At 60.2% G+C, this 18,567-nt stretch overlaps 1 protein-coding gene across 7 annotated transcripts in view; it reads right to left on the reverse strand.

Annotated features, from left to right (window-relative positions):
• The window catches only part of NFIC (nuclear factor I C), a 169,375-nt gene that overhangs the window by 46,800 nt on the left and 104,008 nt on the right, over positions 1-18,567 (reverse strand). For 5 of the 7 annotated variants that reach the window (XM_075123095.1, XM_075123094.1, XM_048831085.2 and 2 more), the window contains exons 4-9: positions 15,668-15,742; positions 15,110-15,233; positions 12,588-12,712; positions 4,599-4,721; positions 3,601-3,785; positions 515-674 (exon numbers count right to left, since the gene is read on the reverse strand). In XM_075123095.1, coding sequence (XP_074979196.1) covers positions 515-674; positions 3,601-3,785; positions 4,599-4,721; positions 12,588-12,712; positions 15,110-15,233; positions 15,668-15,742 — 792 coding nt within the window. The remainder of the gene's footprint in view (positions 1-514; positions 675-3,600; positions 3,786-4,598; positions 4,722-12,587; positions 12,713-15,109; positions 15,234-15,667; positions 15,743-18,567) is intronic. The other 2 variants (XM_075123097.1, XM_075123096.1) reach the window with 1 other exon arrangement.

The following is an 18,567-nucleotide window of genomic DNA, read 5'->3' on the forward strand; positions in this document are numbered from 1 at the left end:
CGTGAAAGTGGCCAGCGGCAGAGACCCATGTCCTGGGAAGCACAAGGCCAGCTCCCTGCTGGAACACCGGACCCTCCCTCGGGCTGTGAAGCAGGCCTTGGGTACAAGAGAGGGAAGCTCAGTGTCCGTGGCCCATTCAGTGCCCTGAGAATGCCCTGAGGGGCCAAGCAGGGGATGCGACTTGAAGACCTGCCCACTAAGAAGCCAACTGAGACCCAGCAAACTCATTCCATGCAGGCTGTCAGACACTGACTGATTTTGCTCTCTAAAGGGTAGGGGGTCCCTGGCTCCCAAACAACTCCACGCCCAGTCCCCTGAGCCCCTTGCTCCGGGCATGAGGCTGCAGACAACACCCATTGCTCCCCAGCCCCAGCGTGACTGCCGGGTGTGATGGGATGGATGCAGAGCTGGAGGGAGGGAGGCAAGAGGAGGCATGGCGGGGGCGGGACTCAGTGGATGGCACCGGGGCCAGGCTAGCCCCTCGCGATGCCGGGCAATGCCGCGGGCTGCTTACTGGGTGATGTCGGTGAGGTTGTCCCGCCCTCGGAAGTTGTCGTGGTGGATTTGGTGTCAGGAGAGAGAGCCAACCGGGGGATGCCAGGGGGAGGTGGTGGCGCCAGCATCTGGGTGGAAATGTAGTGACTGGGCACTTTCACTTGACCACTGCCATTTAACTGGGGACACAACACAGACAAAAACAAACAACAAGCCATTAGGAAGCAAGAGCCGCACAGGCCCGCGCCCGGCCCGCGCAGCCGGCCCTCCCGGGCGCGTCGCCGGAGGTGCCATTGGGACGATGGCGGGGGGCCGCGGCAGCAGCCGGGCGGAGATGGGGAGATGCAACCCCCCCCTGCCCTTAGCAGTGGGCACCCTAGGGGTCTGGTCCAGACAGAGGCCTCGGGGACAGGGGCGAGGGAGGGGCTTCAGGCACCAGCTGGGGCAGCTGATGAGAAAGAGCAGATGCAAAGCCAGGGCCCTGCTTGGAGGCAGCCTGGGGAACCCCAGGTTCTGGTACCAGCCCTGCACAGGCCTGTGCCCGCCTCCCACTGTGCCTGCTCTCAGTGCACGACGAGAGGCCCTGGCCGGCGAGGGGGGAGCCGGGGATCCGCTGACTGCGAGCGAGTCCCATGAGACGCACCCGCCCCGGCTTTGGGGGCAGCTACCTGAGTTTGGGGGTCCCAGATCAGCCACTGCGTAATCGGCCAGCTGGGCTTGTGACATGAACGGCAGGGACAGGTGGCCAGGACAGAGGGGCATTGGTGCAGCTCTGCCAGCAACACAGGAAAGGGGTTTCAGGGAGCTGGGGGTTGGGATTGAGGGGCATCAGCAGAGTTGTGGGTGGAGAGGCAGCACTGGAATAGCAGGGGGCTGCGGGTCGGGACTGAGGGGCATGGGCAGAGCCTGGGGGTCCCAGTTTAGACTCCCTAACATTGACCAAATTGCCCTCTGAATCCGGAGGGGGAAGCGGAAGCGAGTGAATTCTGAGGCCAAGGCTCGCCAGGCGGCACCCCTCCGTGTCAGCCCCATGGCAGGTAGCCCTTTGAACTAGCCCCCTGTGGGGAAGGACGCCCAGCTGAGATGGCCCAGAGCCAGCTGGGAAGCAGTCGCTGCTACATCAAAACCCTGGGGCTGGGGGGCCTGGGCCAGGATGCAGGGGCCCAGCTGAAGGCTTCAAAGGCTGTGGATCTGCCTCCTTCCCCGCCACCCGCTCTGCGGCTTTCAAAGGCTCCTGTGTGGTCTCCTAGACCTGCCCGGTGGGGGCTCTGCCTCTCCAGCCGGACCTGAGCATGGGGGTCACGTCCCCGCAGCTGCTGCACCAGTGCCCAGCCACCAGCGGGAGAAGCTGCCATGCAGGACTCTGGGGCGAGGGCAGGATTCTGCCTGTGCCCCTCACTCTGGCCGCTGGCCTCCTGGACCGGAGGCTGCCTGTGCAGGGGCTGTGAAATCCCAGCTCCCAAAGCAGGCTAGTCAGCTGGAGGGCTGCAGAGGACAGAGTCTGCCTGTAGCCCCCTTTCCCTGCGGGAGGGTGGGTGAAATTAACCCGCAGCCAGCCAGGGACTGGGGAGGGGGGATCCGCCAGGAAAACCCAACGGAGTGATGTGCTGGGATGAGGAGCAGAGCCTGAACTGTGCCCAGCAGAATGGCTCTCCTGGGTGAAGGGCCAGCTGCTGGCAGGGAGGAAGGGACAGCCAGGAGTCAGTGCTGGGAGCGAGTCTGGAGAGAGGCAGGGGCATGTATGTGGGAGAGAGGATACAGGACCTACGACCACTGCCAGCTTGGCAAGCGCTCCCTCGGCGTGGGAGTGGCAGGACGGGGTTCTAGTCCTGGCTGGGGGGGTCCAGGCTGTCTCAGCAGCAGGTGGATGAGTCCTGACCTGCTCCTGCGCTGCTGGAACTGTCCAGGGTGCTGCAGGGGGGCCGGAGGGGGCCAGAGCAGAAGCTAAGGAAGAGGTTTCATAGCAGAAGGCGACACAGAGAGAAGACAGTCCCCCCGCCCCCTCAGGGACCAGGCAGCACTAACAGGGCCTGGGGCAAGGGAAACAGCACATCCCCATGCACCATGGGTGCCTGGCACAGAATGAGTTGGGGGGGGGGTCGAAAGATACTTGGCAGCACAGGTAAAGTGTGTGTGTGGGGGGGTTGTCATCCGCACACGTGCTGCGGGACAGACAGTTCATGGGTCTGTGGGGCAGGAAACCCCTCTACTCTCGCAATGGACTTGGGCCTTAGCTTTTGAAAATCATTTGTTATACTTCAAAGGACGCTCTAAAGAGAGAAATGGTCGGTCCCCCCCTCCATCCTTCCCCTGGTGCTGTGTCCTAGCACCTGCCAGCGTTACAGACTGAGCTAATTTCCTTTCTGCCCCAGCCTGGCTGCATTGGCTCAGTTTCACTTTCTGTTTATTGTCAGTTTTACTTCCTAGTTCTCAGTCCTGGCAGGGTGTGGTGGCAGGGGGCTTTCCCATGCACCAGGGGCTGGCCCCAGTCCAGCAACACCCCTTCCCTGGCCTGCTTTGCAGTCAAATGAAAGAGGAAAAGATACTAATTGGTATTTAAAAATAATAATCAAACCATGTTCTCAGGGGTTTGTCCTGGGCCAGAGAATGAAACCCCCTGCTCCCAGCGAACGCCTCAGGGACAGGAAAACGACCCGGGGGAGTGGAAAAGCACTGCTCCTACCTGCAAATGGGCTGCACCCGGGATGGAATGTTCTTCGGGGCAAAGTGTCAGCGTTTCTCTGCTGTGGAGGGACCCGCCACAGGCCTGCGCCCCAGCCAAGCCCACAGGCTGTCTGTGAGCGGTGCACAGGTGTGTGTGTGCGGGGGGGGGGGGGAATTTCACCCTGATGGAACCCAGAGAAACCCCGTCTATCTCATCTAGCTCCTACGGTGCCGCTCGGTGCAGTCTCCAAGCTTGGGTGCCTCAGGCTGGCGACAGCATGGAGAACTGGGGCAAGCCGTCCCCAGCTCACAGGTCTCTGATGCTGCGGGATGTGCCGGGCCAGTCTGGCAGGAGCCAGGTTGCATCGGCCCTGTGGGACTCTCCCCCACACAGGCCCCAGGGTGGGGGAGCGGTGGGGGGCTGCCTAGGCAGCTCCTTACCGGTCCAGGCTGCTGATTGGACGGGTCGCAGGCCAGTGAGACGAGATCTTTCAGAGGGTCCTGCGGATTGAGATGAGGCGGGTACCGTATGGCCGTGTGGGGGAAGTAGGTGGAGGCCGCCTGGGGGAGGATCGAGGTGGTGGGGAAATGCAGAGTAGATGAAGGGTGTGGGCTTCGAGCGATACCTAGAGCCGGGGAGAGACAAAGAGAGGACCGGGGTGGCCTTCATTCGGAGCCCCGGGCCAGGCAGCGCCCTAGCACCCCCTCCTGCCCCGCAGGCACTCCGCTCTGGTTCCGGTGCCCCCTTAATGGTGGGGTGTGTGGCAGCCCCACACAGCCCAGCTGCCTTATACCTACGACTTTGTATCGCACCGTGCTCGGGGCATCGCGGTGGGGCAGTGGGACCCGGGAGCCAGGGATTCCCGAGCCCTCATCCTGCCTCTGTCCCCGAGGCCCCTCTATGGCCTTGGGCAAGTCACTGAACCTCGCACTGTGCCTCAGTTTTCCCCATCTTCGGACGGGGACCCCGATCCTTACCTGCCTCTGGGGCCGGGGGGAAGGTGCGTGGAGGAATCCGCTGACGCTGGTGAAGCATTTGGCAGACGAACGGTGCTAACTAACCATTGCCATTCGCAAACCAGTCCCGCTCTGAGAAACCACCCTGTTTAAACCCCCTGTCCCTCCCCACCCCCAATCACACAGGGCCCAGCCCACAAGCCCAAGGGATGCTGGGCTAAAAACCAAGCTGGGTTCTTTCTGCCCCCAACCCCGGTCACGCAGACCCTGCAGACTGTAGCTGGTGGCTCTCCCTTGCAAATTCTTCAGAGCCAGCCCTTTGCCTGCAGGGGGCCTGGCAGGCTGAGGGCGCAGCAGAAATGATACCAGCCACACATGCATTAGTGCAGCCCCCGCCTGAGCCCCCCGCCCAGCCTCCCTTCCCGGGCAGTGAATGACAAAGGAACCGCCCTGCCCTGCTGCCCCCGGAGACCCAGACTCACCGCTGTGCACGGCAATGACCGGACGGTGATGCTGCGTGAAGCTCAGCCTTGGAGAGGAGTCCTGGGGCGATGGGCTGTTGAAGGGCGATTTGTCGATCTCCGTCTTTTTCACGGGGGAGATGCCTAGTGAGCGGTGGGAAAAGCAGAAACGGCGCCATTAAGGGTCAGCCCCCCGCTGCTCGGGCCCACGATGGTGCCCAGGGGCAGCATTTAAAAGGCCCATAAATGAAATCCACAGCGGAGCCCATCAGAAGCACCATTCAGTGTCAGGCGTCAGGGCAGAATCTGATCCCCAGGGTCAGGAAGGGTTCCCCCTCCCACCAGGCATACCATCCCCTGGAGCGCTAGGCTCAGAGGCCGGAGGCCAGAAGAGATGGCCAATGAATGGATTCACTCTGGCCCTGGCCCAAGGCACTGACAGCCCAGTGAAATCACCACTGTGACTGGGGAGAGTGAGAGGGGGGCTCCCTCCAGCGACTGAGCCTAGAACCCGGGGGAGCAAACATCAGAACGGCCACACTGGGTCAGACCAAAGGTCCATCCAGCCCAGTATCCTGTCTTCCGACAGTGGCCAGTGCCAGGTGCCCGAGAGGGAAGGAACAGAACAGGGAATCATCCAGTTATCCATCCCGTCCCCTATTCCCAGACCCTGGGGCAGGGGCTACCCTTGGTGTCCCTAGGCGAGGGTTTGCATGCAGTGCAGCTCGGCGCCTATGGGGCGCTGTGGGAGCAAGGAAGGGCTCTGGCGTGCCCGGCGTTAACCAGGAAAGGGGGCTGGGATGGGCTGGGCTGGGCTGGGCTGGGCTGGGCTGGACTGGGCTGGGCGTCACTGGCCAAGACGCAGCGGAAAGAACTCCAGGGGCATGGCTGGCTTATTGCTGTGCAGAGCCAGCAGGGGGCGCAGCACCCAGAGATGCTCCTGAGGCCCTGTCACAGCCACTAATTTGCTCTGGTTAATTAGGTAGCGACAGAGGGATGGGCAGGAGCTTATGAAGTGGGTCACGTTCCCTGGCTCAACTGCTTGGCTCGCAGGGGGTCGAAGCGACAAGCTGACTGCCAAGCGTGTGTGTGTGTGCAAATGGTGATGTGTGCAAATGTGTGTGCGAGTGCACAGTTGTGCATTTGTACACATGGGTGTGCAGCAGGGTCGGTATGCGTATGTGCGTGGGTATTCACATGTACGTGAGTGGACACACTGGTATGCAGCGGCGTGCGCGCATGGCTGTGTGTGTGTGTTTACACATGGGCAGGCACATGTGTGAGTGTGTGTGTGTAGACACAAGGGTAGGCGTGTTTGCACGTGTGTGTGCATGTGCGTGTGTACACGTTGGCATACATGTGCTGGCAGGAGTATGCATCCCCAGGTGTGCAGGTGTCTCCCTCCTCCCCATTGGGCAGCCTCACCCCACTGCCCATGGCTCCAGTTCCGTGTTTCCGACCCGCTTCTCCCGCCCTCAGGGCGAATGGCCCAGCGGGCCCTGACCTGGGAAGCTGGGGGGAGGGCACATAGCAGGCGAGCTCTGCGCAAGGCCACCCACCCGAACCTCGTCCTGGCCTCTCCAGGACCGAAACCCACCACCTGCCGCCCGAGCCGCGTCTCCTGCACCCTGCTGAGCAGAGCCCTTGGGGTTGGCATGTTCCTCCCCCCCGTCCCGTCCCGTCCCGTCCCGTCCAGCCACGCAGGGCCCAGGCTCCCGGGGGAACCGCCGGCTCTGCAGGGCACACTGTCCCACAGCACCAGCGCTCTGCCCACAGGAAGGCTGGGGCCGTAGTTACGCAGCCAGGAATAGAGCAAATAGAGGCCCAGGCCAGGCAGCGGCAGGGAAATACCCAAGGCAGGGGGATCCAGGCCCAGGGTGGGGAGGGGAGGGCCGTACAGGCCCAGGGCAGGTGGGGGCCGGGCCGTACAGGCCCAGGGCAGGCGGGAGCAGGGCTGTACAGGCCCAGGGCAGGTGAGGGCAGGGCCAGACAGGCCCAGGGCAGGGCCGTACAGGCCCAGGACACGCTGGAGCTGGGCTGTACAGCCTCGGGGCAGTGGGGGTAGGGTTGCCAAGTGTCCGCGTTTCGACTGGAACGCCCAGTTGAAAAGGGACCCTGGCGGCTCCGGTCAGCACTACTGACCGGGCAGCTAAAAGTCTGGTTGGCGATGCAGTGGGGCTAAGGCAGGCTCCCTCCCTGTCCTGGCTCTGCATGACTCCCGGAAGTGGCCAGCATGTCCGTCTCCTAGGTCTAAGGGTTGCCACGGGGGCTCTGCATGCTGCCCCTGCCCTGAGCACCAGCTCCGCAGCTCCTATTGGCCAGAAACAGCAGCCAATGGGAGCTGTGGGGTGGCACCTGCGGGTAGGGGCAGTGCACAGAGTCTCTGTGGCCCTTCTGCCTAGGAGCTGGACATGGGGGGCAGGCCATACAGGCCCAAGGCAGGCGGGGTCAGGGCCATACGGAGGGGGTTGGGCCCAGGGCAGGCGGGGGCAGGGCTGTACAGGCCCAGGACACGCTGGAGCAGGGCTGTACAGGCCCAGGGCAGGTGGGGACCGGGCCAGACAGGCCCAGGCTGGATAAATTGAGGTGGATCTGATGGCTGTGGTGTTCTACGCTGGTGACTGAGTTGAGAAGGCAGCCCTGCGGCGACAGGCCATTTGGCACCCATTAAATCCTGAGCCATGTAAGCACCTCCCTCATTCTCTGTGCGACGTGGGCACTGTGCCCCCAGCGTGGCCGACCACCCTGCCGGGCCTTTGCTTTCCCCACTGGGGGATCTGTCAGGGCAGAGGTGCCTGTGTCGAGGAGAATGGGAACCAGCCAAGCCCCGCTTTATCAGCCCTGTCGAAGCAACGGGACGGAGACGCTCTTTTTCCCTCTGCCACTGGGCGTCACCCAAAGTAAAGGAAACCCTCTGGATCTAGATCTGCTCTGCTCAGCTTGTGGTGCTGAGTCACTGGCATTCCTGGAGGCAGGAGACCCCCGCCCCAGCCCTGCCCCGTTATGGGCCCCAGCCGGGATAGTTGGCTGTTGATTTATGAGGAAAGATTAGGAGAGCTAAAAATATGTTGAGCTTTGCAGAGTGCTGAGCTGGGGGATTCGAGCCCTGAGCACAAGGAGCCAAAAGGCATAAACACCATGGGGGGGAAGGGTTGCTGAGCAGGGGAAATGTCCCTGCGATGAGATCGTCTCCCCAAGGCCAGTGTAGGCCCCTCACCCCCACAGACCTGTGAGGACAGGTGTATGGGGGACAGGAGGAGGAGTGGCTGGAGTGCTGTGTGGGCTGGCTATTCGGGGCTGCACAGGGGTCCATGCAGGGCCAGTATGGCTGCAGTAAGGCAGAGCAGCCCCAGGGCTATTCTAACACACCGGGGCAGTCCCGCCCCCATCGCAGCCCAGAATTTGGGAGGTTCAAAGGTGGTGTAAAGCCCCCTTTGCTTGCTATCTCCCGAGCTGATTCGGGCGTGGCACTGCCCAGTCTGACCTTGCACTTGCACTAGGAGGCATGCAATGACACAGCTGCCGTCGCTCCCCAATGGCACCGAACCCCCAGGAGTTGCTGGCTTACAGTTATACCGGAGAAGGGCTGGAACCGAACCTCCACGGGGAGGGGCTCCCAACCCAGCCTCTGATCCACACCAACTTGCAAAGAGCTCTCCTTGTCTGCACCACTGGCCTCTTGGCTCTAATCGCCAGGGGCCAACCCCCATTGCCAGCACAGAAATGGGGGTCAAGATCTTTGTTGCTTCGGTCTGGGAATGCAGGGCAGGAATCTCCTCCCAGCAGCGCCTATCGCTGGCCTCCAGCACGGGCTGGATCTGCTGAGAACAGGCCCAGCATATCCCGCCTCCCATTGGGCTGCGTGTGCTGTGAGAACAGTGCCCATGCCAGCGTAGGGGGCCTAGCTAAGGTAGGTGACAAGGGGAAGCCCTGGGTGAAGGGCTTTGACCCATGTGGAAGGCTTGGGCTCAGCAGGAGCTTTAGCCAGAAATTCAGGTCGGTTTTTAAAACAGGCCCGGACGCCTGGGTTCTCCAGGGCTGGGCACCACAGTCCCGCTGGCTCATCCTCGCTTTCAGAGGGCCAAACATTGCAGTTTTATCCTTCCGCTGATCGAAGGCTGGCAGACTCGGTCCTAGAGGTGATAGGGCCCAGGTCTCCAGGCTGGTGGTCTCTGCCCCCAGCTTGCCTCACTGCCTTTCACCCAGGAGCCAGCTGCACTTGTCGAAATGGAACAGCTGCCCCCCAGTGTTCACCAGCTCTCCCTAGTGTCCTCCAGCGTGCACTGCACCTGCTCCACCCTGCTCTATTCTGACCCCTGGCTGCCCACAGGACTGACTGTCTTCCCCCGTGCTCCCTGGTGCCCAGGCCTCTCCGGGCACAGGACATGGACAGCTGCGCCCCAGGGGATTTGGGGAGAGGAGTTGGAGGAACTGGCTCCCCCCACACCTGCAAGTGATTCCAGCTGGCAGGCCCAGAGGCGGTGTGCGGCTGGCTGGGGATGGCTCCCCTTGCTGCTGGGGAAGGATGGTGTCTCCGGCTGGAGTGCCTGATTCTCTGCTCTCCCCTGGGCTGTACAGGGCAGCCCCCATCCTGGGCAGCTGCTTCCTCTGACTCAGCACCGCCACTTGCCCACTGCAATCCCTCTCCATGCCCCTTGACCCCGTCTCCCACTGCTCCGCCCTTCCCCTTCCGCCCCTCCCCAATTCACCCCAGGCCCTCCTCTCTGCTGTGCCCTGCATTCAACCCGGCCTCTGCTTCCCCCCCAGGCCACAGCTTCCCCTGCAGCCCCCTCAGCCCATGGGCATTGGCAGAACTCTCCCACCAGGGCAGAGCCCTGTGGCTGCGCACGACACTGGGCATCCCCTGGAGAGGGCATGTGGCTCGTCTGCCCTTCCCCATCCGGGTACCCGGGGCTCCCCCCGGCCTGAAGTGGGGAACTCTGAGAGGGAGTTAATCCTGCTGCCATAGTGCCATGGAGGATTTATCTCCAGCCATTCGGCCCAGCCGGCCTTAATGGGTTTAGCCCGTTCTCAGACGTTCATTTAGGAGGATTTCACAGAACATCCAGTTCAGGATTGAAATAAACCCCCCTGCGAGGCACCGGCTAAGCACATCCCTTCTCAGATGGCTTACACCCTCCCCTCCCCGGCCAGGCTTGGGGGGCACAGCGAGAGAGGGACTCATGCACTCGCACCCAGAGCTGAGGTTCTCCCTGAACTCCAACAGCTGGCGGAGCTAGTGAGTCGAGGGGAAAAAAAAGAAAGCTGCAGCCCAGGAGGGCCAAGGGTTGGAGCAGGGCGTTTGGGAACCAGGACTCCTGGGTTCTGTTCCTGGCTCTGGGTGAGCACTCCTCCTTGCCACTATGCCTACAATGTCTTGACAGTGACTGGCTACTCTGGCTGCCCGGCAGTCTGTAGACAGCTAGGTAAGGCAGAGCAACCCCAGGGCTATTCCACCACACCTGGGGCAACCCGGCTCCCAGTACAGTCCAGACCCAGACAGCGCACACAACACGATCTGTCTGTGACGTAGAAAGCTTCTCTTTGTTCGGTGTTTCTTCAACACCTAGCAGGCCAGGGACCTGGGCCGGGAGGAGGCTGCTAGGGGCTACTCCCTCTAGCAAATATCGAAGGGGCCAGCAAAACTCAGGAGCCTGAACAGAGGAAGATTGCATAACCTGTCCTCGGGATCTTTAAAGCAATGCTCACATTCATCATCATCAATAGAGCCAGCTGGAAAAGGGCATTTCCCAGGAAAAACTCAGACAGCAAAAATGCAGGGTGGGGGTGCAGGGTTTACATAATAACCTGCCTTGTTTTTTGTTTTTCATTAAAAAAAACTCCCCCAAATTTCTAAAGAAAAGGGGGTTTTGTGTGGAAAATTTTCATTTTGGAAAAGAAAAAGGCCCTTTTACATCCAAAACCAGCTTTGACCAAAAAGCTCAGCCGGCTCTGGGATTTTCCAATCCCAGGGTAAAGTGCTTTGCAGCTGCTAACTCAGAACACCACCAAGACGCCTCCCCACTTGGGGTCAGCGCCATTCTCCCCAAGGTGGGGAAACCGAGGCACAGAGAACAGACGGGCCAGCCCAAAGTGCTGAGTCAGTGCTGGGACTAGAACCCAGGAGTCCTGTGTCCCCAGCACCGATACCTTGCCCTTGGTTCTCAGGCTGGTGTAAATCAGGAGGAAATCCAGGGAGGAAAATGGACTAGATTCTGCTCTGGGACAGATTCTGCACCGGGCCTCTCGGTGTGCTCTGCTGCCCAGAACTGCTGGAGCTCAGAGTTCTCTGCCCCCCCGCTGGAGAAGGAGGGGCTGTGTACACTGTCCTAGGTGCCCCCCAGCCGGGCCAGGTCCCTCACAATTAGATTCTGGCTCGATGGTGCAAAGCCCAGAACAGGTGTCCAGTTTGCGATATGGCACTTCCAGCAGGGCTCAGGGGACACCTGCAGTCCAGACAGCCTCCCGGTCGGACGACAGGGTCCGCGCCCCGCAGGGCAGACAAAGGATCAGGCTGTGATTCTGTTCTGGCCCTGGACCCCCAGCACGGCACAGGTTCTGGAAGGGGGCTCAGGATCTGGGAGTCTGAAACACCCACCCCCAGCGCACCTTTGCATACACACAAACACACAGATGCACACGCACACAGTGTAGGGGGAGGACCAGGGGCCAGGCCCAAGGACTGGGGGTGGGGAATAGTTTGGGGTTCTCCGGCTGAGAGGCAGGAAAGCTAAAGAGCCCCTTTCAAAACGTCCCTAACCATGTGAAGCTGGGGGGTGAATCCCACGGGGCCATTAGCTGCCAGTGCCCGCTGCCCCCCAACCCAGCAGATCCCCGGGGAACCTCCCCACGCCTGCTTCCTGGGTGGCCGGCTACATTTAAAGGGGAGGGGACAGAAATCGCAAGATTATAAAAAGAAATACATACAAGATAATGTACAACCCCCCTTCCCCCCGGCGGTCCTTGCAGGGAGAACTGGCGCTGCATGGGACCCCAGGAACCAGCCATCTGAAAAAGGGTCTGTATTGCTTTAATTAGCTCAGCCAACCCCCACCCCCTTCTCTTAATGAACGGCTAATTGGGGCTGTCTAGACAGGAAGACAAAACATCAAACAAGGAAGAAATCCCTCCTCAGTAATATGGGGCACCTGTGGAGAGGGGGAGCGGTGGGGGCAGGGCCCCAGCCTGGCAGTGCACAGAGGGGCACAGGGCAGCAGGGGCAGGGACACAGCGAGTGCAGGGGCCGGGCGGGGAGCCAGGTGGCCTCTTGAGCGGGGAAGTCAGTTCACGGGAAGAGCTGCTGGCCCTCCCCTGGAAGATTCATTGACACAGACCCTCTGTGGGGATCCCAGCCCCAACTCCAGAGACCCTGTGCTGGGGGAGACCCTGTGGACCCATGGAAATTTCCGGCACAGTCATCAGAGACACCTAGAGAAATCTGCGTGCACCTACTGAGGGCTCCTACAGCGCTGCCAAGGACCCAGCCAGGAGCTCCGGTAGTGAGCCCAGCATGCCTGGCAGAGTGAGACTGCGGCTGATGGTCTCTGGCAGAGGGAGGATGGCACGCTGGCTCACCCCCTGGCCATGCCCCCACATACAGCACCTGTGAAGCCAGTGATCAGCAGCAGGGATGCCCCAGGATGCAGGGGACAGCTCCTTTCCCTGCTCTGCCTCGGCGGGGAAGGGAGAGCTCAGTGGTTTGAGCATTGGCCTGCTAAACCCAGGGTTGTGAGTTCAATCCTTGAGGGGGCCATTTAGGATTCTGGGGCAAATATTGGGGATTGGTCCTGCTTTGAGCAGGGGGTTGGACTAGATGACCTCCTGTGGTCCCTTCCAACCCTGATGTTCTATGATAATCTAGGTCTCTCATCGCCTGGGGGATCCTCTGAACCAAGAACCGGCTCCTAAGCCAAAGTGACAAACCCAGAAAGGAGAAGCCGGGTTCACCGCCCCACCTGGCGCCAGAGCCAGGAGAACATGCAAGGGAAGGGCCCCGGGTGGGATACCTACCCCCTTCCATGTCTTCTGTCCAATTGCGGCTGCTGCTCGTGGGCGAGCTGGGCGAGGTGTAGTATTCGCCCCCCGGACTTGTGTCTATGTCGTCCTCCATGGAGCCAGACTTGTGTCGTTTACTCCTGGGGAAGGGGAGGGAGGAGAATTGATCAACCCATGGAGAGTTGTTTGATGCGCCAGGGTCTTTCGCTGCCATAGGCTCCTGCTGAGAGCCAAGGGGTGGCAGGCAGGGCTCGGGGGCTCTGTCCCTCGCTGTGTTGTGCAGTCTAATGATTAGCACCAAGGATTAGGAGTCCAGATGCCTGGGTTCTGTACCCAGCTCTGGGAGGGAAGTGTAGTCTAGTGGTTAGAGTAAGGGACTCTGCCACTGAATGGCTATTTGACCTCAGGCGAGTCGCCAGCCCAGTCTTATGGCCCTATTGCTTGAGTGAGTGGCCCACCTGACACGAGACAGGGCTGCAGGAATGTGACTTTATCACCTCGCAGGGCAGCTGGGAGCGCTCATTACTCAGGGGCATGCTCCACTCTGGGGCAGAGTGTCCCCTGGGGTGCACATGGCAGAAGAGGAGGCTACCGACTTCATGCACATGGAGATTCTTGGGCCAAGCCCATACAGACGTGGCACATTATGGCTGCTGCCAGGGAGGAGCTGGTGGCAGGGAGCCCTGGGGTCAGTGACAAGAAGAAATGAAGCTGCTGGGCCCAATACTCCTCTCAGTTACACCCATGCGACCCCAGTGGGCTCCAAGAGGAAGGGGTGGTCTGGGAGCCAGACTGGGGGCTTGTGTTCATGCACATGGCTGCAGCGTCAGGAGAGCTGCTCCCCTCGGCCTTGCTAATCCACCTCCCGAAGAGGGGTCCTTGTGTCAAGGGAAGAAGCCCTCCCACGCACTTCTGCAGGGGGCTAAGGGGTGGAACTGCGTCGCTCAGGGGTGGATTTTTCACACCCCTGCGCAACGCAGTGATACTGAATTGGCTCTTAGCATCGGCCTGGCCTGTGAAGCAAGCCAGGCCAGAAACAGGCCCCAGTGCGGCCAGCAATGCCCGGAGTGCCAATTAACTCTAAGCATGTGCCCGAGGGCGTGGCTGACCCACGCTGGCCCCGATCAAAGACGAGAGAAAGGAAGGGGCTCCCTGAGGCTTCATCCACTCTGCCAACCAGTGAGGTGAGGCCGGCAGGATCCCCCTCCCCTCGCCTAGCTCATCTGGTGGGAAATCCACAGGGCCTGGTCTCTGCCAGCACGTTCCCTGGCAGGGGAAATGGACACTGTGGGCCAAATTCTGCTCTCCAGTAACCTGGCAGAGCCCATGAGAGCCAAATTCTGCCCAGAGACCTAAGCGGGCTGCTTCTCCCTCAGCTCCCTGGCTCCTGTTCTCTCGTATTAGTTTCCAGGGTGCACACCCGCAGCCACCGAATAATGTCATCCTCCCCGTTTGCCTCTGGGGGGAACGCAGCAGCTGTTTCATAGCCACACAGCAGTCTAGGACCGGAAGTGGCAGAGACCATATTCAGAGGGACGGGGATTACAGGGAGGCACAAGGTCCCGTCCGAAGGAGGCAGGGAGCCCGCACACGGCTGCTAATACTTCTCCTCATTCCTAAGTTTCCACCGGCCTCAGTCGCTATGCAACAGCCCCCAGGAGCACAGTGCCCGAGCAGCAGGCGGGCCAGGCCTGCCTCAGGGGTGAAAGCCCCCATCACTGCTCCTCAAGCAGTCTCCCATCCAGCTCCTGCATAGCCTTGGCCCTGCTTAGATGGAAGCACGGACAGGCCCAGGCCGCCGGGGTGCTACAGCTGCCAAGCTCAGGGCTGCTCTAAGTTGGCCTTGGAAGCCACCAAGCCAACCCTGTTGGTTAACCATGTCGCTGTTGGATTTCTTCCCCGCAGGGCTGTGACCGCAGCAGGTCGCTGGCGCGCTGCAGCAACGATGGGGTTAAGTAACACATATCCCCCTCCCCACCAGAGGAGGTTGGCAGGCTAGCGGCTGGGAGCCCGGGCAGCAGGAGTTCCCCAAGGACACAGTGTGCCAGGCAGGGAGAGGACTAGGAGCGAGGAGGAGAGGAGCCCGCACTGGATTCTGGCTACAGCCCAGCAAAGGGAAAAACCTGCCCTGGATTTCTGTTCTGTGGACCAAACTACCCCAGAGCTGGGGCCGCGCAGGAGGAGGTTTACGCTGCTGCCCGGTGTGTGTGTGCAGGAGTCCACGGACGTGCATGAGGCTCCAAGCGTGCCTGGGTGGCTCTGTCGGTGTGTGTGACTGGAGCGCCATGCGTGTCCCCGTGTGCGTGTACATGTCTGTACATCCGGGTCTCTGCGTGCATGGCAGAGCGCGTGTGCCCAGGAAGGTGCTTGCACGCATGTGACTAGGCATGCCGGCAGGCCCCGCATCTGGCTGAAGCAGGACTGAACCTGCCTTGCCCTTCCCACACCGTGCTGCACAGAGAAGGCCTAGAAAAGGCCCAGCCCAGCCCTCGCCTGGCCCTGCTGCCCCCAGAGCCCGTGCTGAGGCTGGTACGTACCCGCTGGAGGAGGTGCTTGGGAGCGTCCTTCTCATGCCAGTGCTCGAGGGGTTCAGATCATAGGCCAGATGACCCTGCAACTCACCCAGAGAGAAATTTGGCCCCGTGCCTGTCACCACTGGTGCTGTGGATCACAACATAGAGAGACCCGCGTCAGGAGGGCTAATCAAACACCCAGCCTGGGGCAGGCACGTCCCGCTCGGTCAGAGCTCCCCTGGGCCTGCTGCTCCGCGGGAAAGCTGCATTTGCTACCCACTCCTGGGGGGAAATTCACCCTGGCCGTTATGCCAACTAGGACTGGTGCCCCCCACAGGGCTCAGGAACACAGCCATTGGCATGAGGCTGCCAGGCTGTGCCCAGACCTGCTCACCAAGCCCTGAGCCAAACTCCACGCAGTCTGCTCCCCTGGAGGGGCTGCGGGGGTGGAAGGGGAAGTGATTGGCTTTGCCTCACCCTGCAATGGCGTGTTTGTCAGCACTAGGGAAAGTTCTGGGGCCCCACCGGCTTTCCTGCCTGCCGCCGCGCACATGCGCCCCCAGCTGCCAGCCTGGTACTCACTTCGGGAGACCTGGATGAGCTCCGTGACGCTGAATACCCCTGACGTGACAAAGCTCTCCTGGAAGTCTGTTGTATCTGCCGCGGGGAGAGAGAGAGAGGTGAGAGGAGCAGAGAGACACGGCTCCGGGCACCCACCACTGGCACCAGAGTCGCCGCCATTCCCTCCCTGCGGCTCTAACTGGGGTGGGCTTCTGCCCCAGCCCTCCACCCATAACCCATCATTTCGAGGACCTGCCTCTTTGCACGGCCGCCGGGGGCCACTGTTGCCCTGTAATGTGTCATGACGCCCCACCGTAGTGACCGAGCAGCCTGGTGCCCAGGTCTCCGCAGATGGGGCGAGCTGGCTGGCTTGCTGGTCCCAGCCTTGCTCCTGGGAGCTGAGGCAGAGGCCTGCAAAAGGTCCAGGGCTCCCCTTCGCTAGGTCAGAGGCAAGGCTCTCAGGCTAGCTGAGCTGCCAGGTGCATTCCTGGCCCAGAGCAGCCTGGCCTGAGGTATTGCTGGCTCACTGAGTTAATTGCCCATCAATTAGCAGAGCCATGGAGCTGGGCTGGCTCCGGGTTTGGAGTGGGCCAGGGAGCCTTGTCACAATCCAGCCCAGGGGCCTAGATGCTGGAAGCCGTCGCTCTGCAGGGACCTAGGGGAGAGGAGCTCCTGGGTAGAGATGGCACCTCAGCTGCTGGCCGCATCTCTGCAGAGAGGCCAGGGTGGGCAGGGCCGGAGATTCCCCCTCCCTCCTGCAGCATGTGCTGGGCATCGCTTCCCGGGGCTGCCAGCTCTCTAGAGCCCTGGCAAGGAAGAGATGCTGTAGCCGCCCCAAGATGCAGGACCCCGGGGACCTCCCATGGTCTGCTTGGGCCAATGGCTGGAGCAGACATTCCAGCAGCCTGGCTTCTCCCATGTTGCATGCATTAAAGCCGCGATCTGCATCCTCGCCCAGCAGCTGCCAGCCCATGGGCCCCTGCCAAGTTCCCAAGTCAGCTCAGATCCTCTTGCCCAACGGGCACCAGAGCAGCATCGGCATGGCCCAGCCTGGCTCCTCCCCACCCTTTTCACTCCTTGTCAACAACCCTGCCCTCTGAGCGCTGCCCGCTCCTGCCTGGGGCTCGGAGAGGGCGAGGGATCCCCAGCCCAGATCCCCAGGCGCTGGCTGTGAAATCTAATTTCCTATCTGTGTGACTCATGCTGGCTCCCACGTATTGCACCTGTGTGTCAGATATCCAGTAACTGACGTACATGTCATACTGACCTGACCCGCTTTCATGTCACACTCACATAACTTAAAACCCCAACCCGTGGTGTGAAAGCAGCTCTAATTCTCTCCATGGGCTGGGTCATAAGTGCTCAGGGCGGCTGTAACTGTCTTGAAATTCTTAGCCAGAATGTTGCTTTAATCAGAGATACAACAGAGGCAGCTCAGGACTTGCCAGATTAGATCAGGGGCCCATCTAGCCTGGTATCCTGCCTCTAACAGCTGCTTCCGAGGAAGGGGCAAGAATCTGGGAGGAGTGGTAGATATGCTGGAGGGGAGGGATAGGATACAGAAGGACCTAGACAAATTGGAGGATTGGGCCAAAAGAAATCTGATGAGGTTCAATAAGGATAAGTGCAGGGTCCTGCACTTAGGACGGAAGAACCCAATGCACAGCTACAGACTAGGGACCGAATGGCTAGGCAGCAGTTCTGCGGAAAAGGACCTAGGGGTGACAGTGGACGAGAAGCTGGATATGAGTCAGCAGTGTGCCCTTGTTGCCAAGAAGGCCAATGGCATTTTGGGATGTATAAGTAGGGGCATAGCGAGCAGATCGAGGGACGTGATCGTTCCCCTCTATTCGACATTGGTGAGGCCTCATCTGGAGTACTGTGTCCAGTTTTGGGCCCCACACTTCAAGAAGGATGTGGATAAATTGGAGAGAGTCCAGCGAAGAGCAACAAAAATGATTAGGGGTCTGGAACACATGACTTATGAGGAGAGGCTGAGGGAGCTGGGATTGTTTAGCCTGCAGAAGAGAAGAATGAGGGGGGATTTGATAGCTGCTTTCAACTACCTAAAAGGGGGTTCCAAAGAGGATGGCTCTAGACTGTTCTCAATGGTAGCAGATGACAGAACGAGGAGTAATGGTCTCAAGTTGCAGTGGGGGAGGTTTAGATTGGATATTAGGAAAAACTTTTTCACTAAGAGGGTGGTGAAACACTGGAATGCGTTACCTAGGGAGGTGGTAGAATCTCCTTCCTTAGAGGTTTTTAAGGTCAGGCTTGACAAAGCCCTGGCTGGGATGATTTAACTGGGAATTGGTCCTGCTTCGAGCAGGGGGTTGGACTAGATGACCTTCTGGGGTCCCTTCCAACCCTGATATTCTATGATTCTATGATAATCCCGCAGTGATGGGGTATCTGCCCCAGGCACAGGCCCCTCCTGGCCCCCATGGCTAGAAGTCAGCTCCTGCCCTGAAGCAGGAGGGTTCATTCTCCTTTCAAGCTCTTCTGCTTTTAAAACATTTACTCTGGATATTCTTGTTATGGCATGGGCACAGGACAGCAGGTAGTCCTGGCCTGGGTATGACTCAAGTCCCTTCACTTATTCCTAAATTAGTCAGCCGGGACCATTGTGGTCATCTCTTCTGAGCGACTGCACTAGTCCCTGAACTAATTCCTGGGGAACGAGCACAGAGCTGGGAGAACTCCCCCTCCCCACTTGATATAAAGATTTCCAGGGCTGAGAACCCCTCCACGGCCCCAGGCAAATTGTTCCAATGGTTAATTTGCCTCACTAAACAGTGCATCTTGTTTGTCATCTATGTTTGTCTAGCTTCAACTCCCAGCCACTGGCTTTCATTAGACCTTGCTCTGCTGGATTGAGGAGCCCTCGATTCTCAAATTCCTGCTCCCCATGCAGGTACTTA

The sequence above is a fragment of the Caretta caretta genome, chromosome 25 (assembly GCF_965140235.1).
Source record: "Caretta caretta isolate rCarCar2 chromosome 25, rCarCar1.hap1, whole genome shotgun sequence".
NCBI classification, from domain to species: Eukaryota; Metazoa; Chordata; order Testudines; family Cheloniidae; genus Caretta; species Caretta caretta.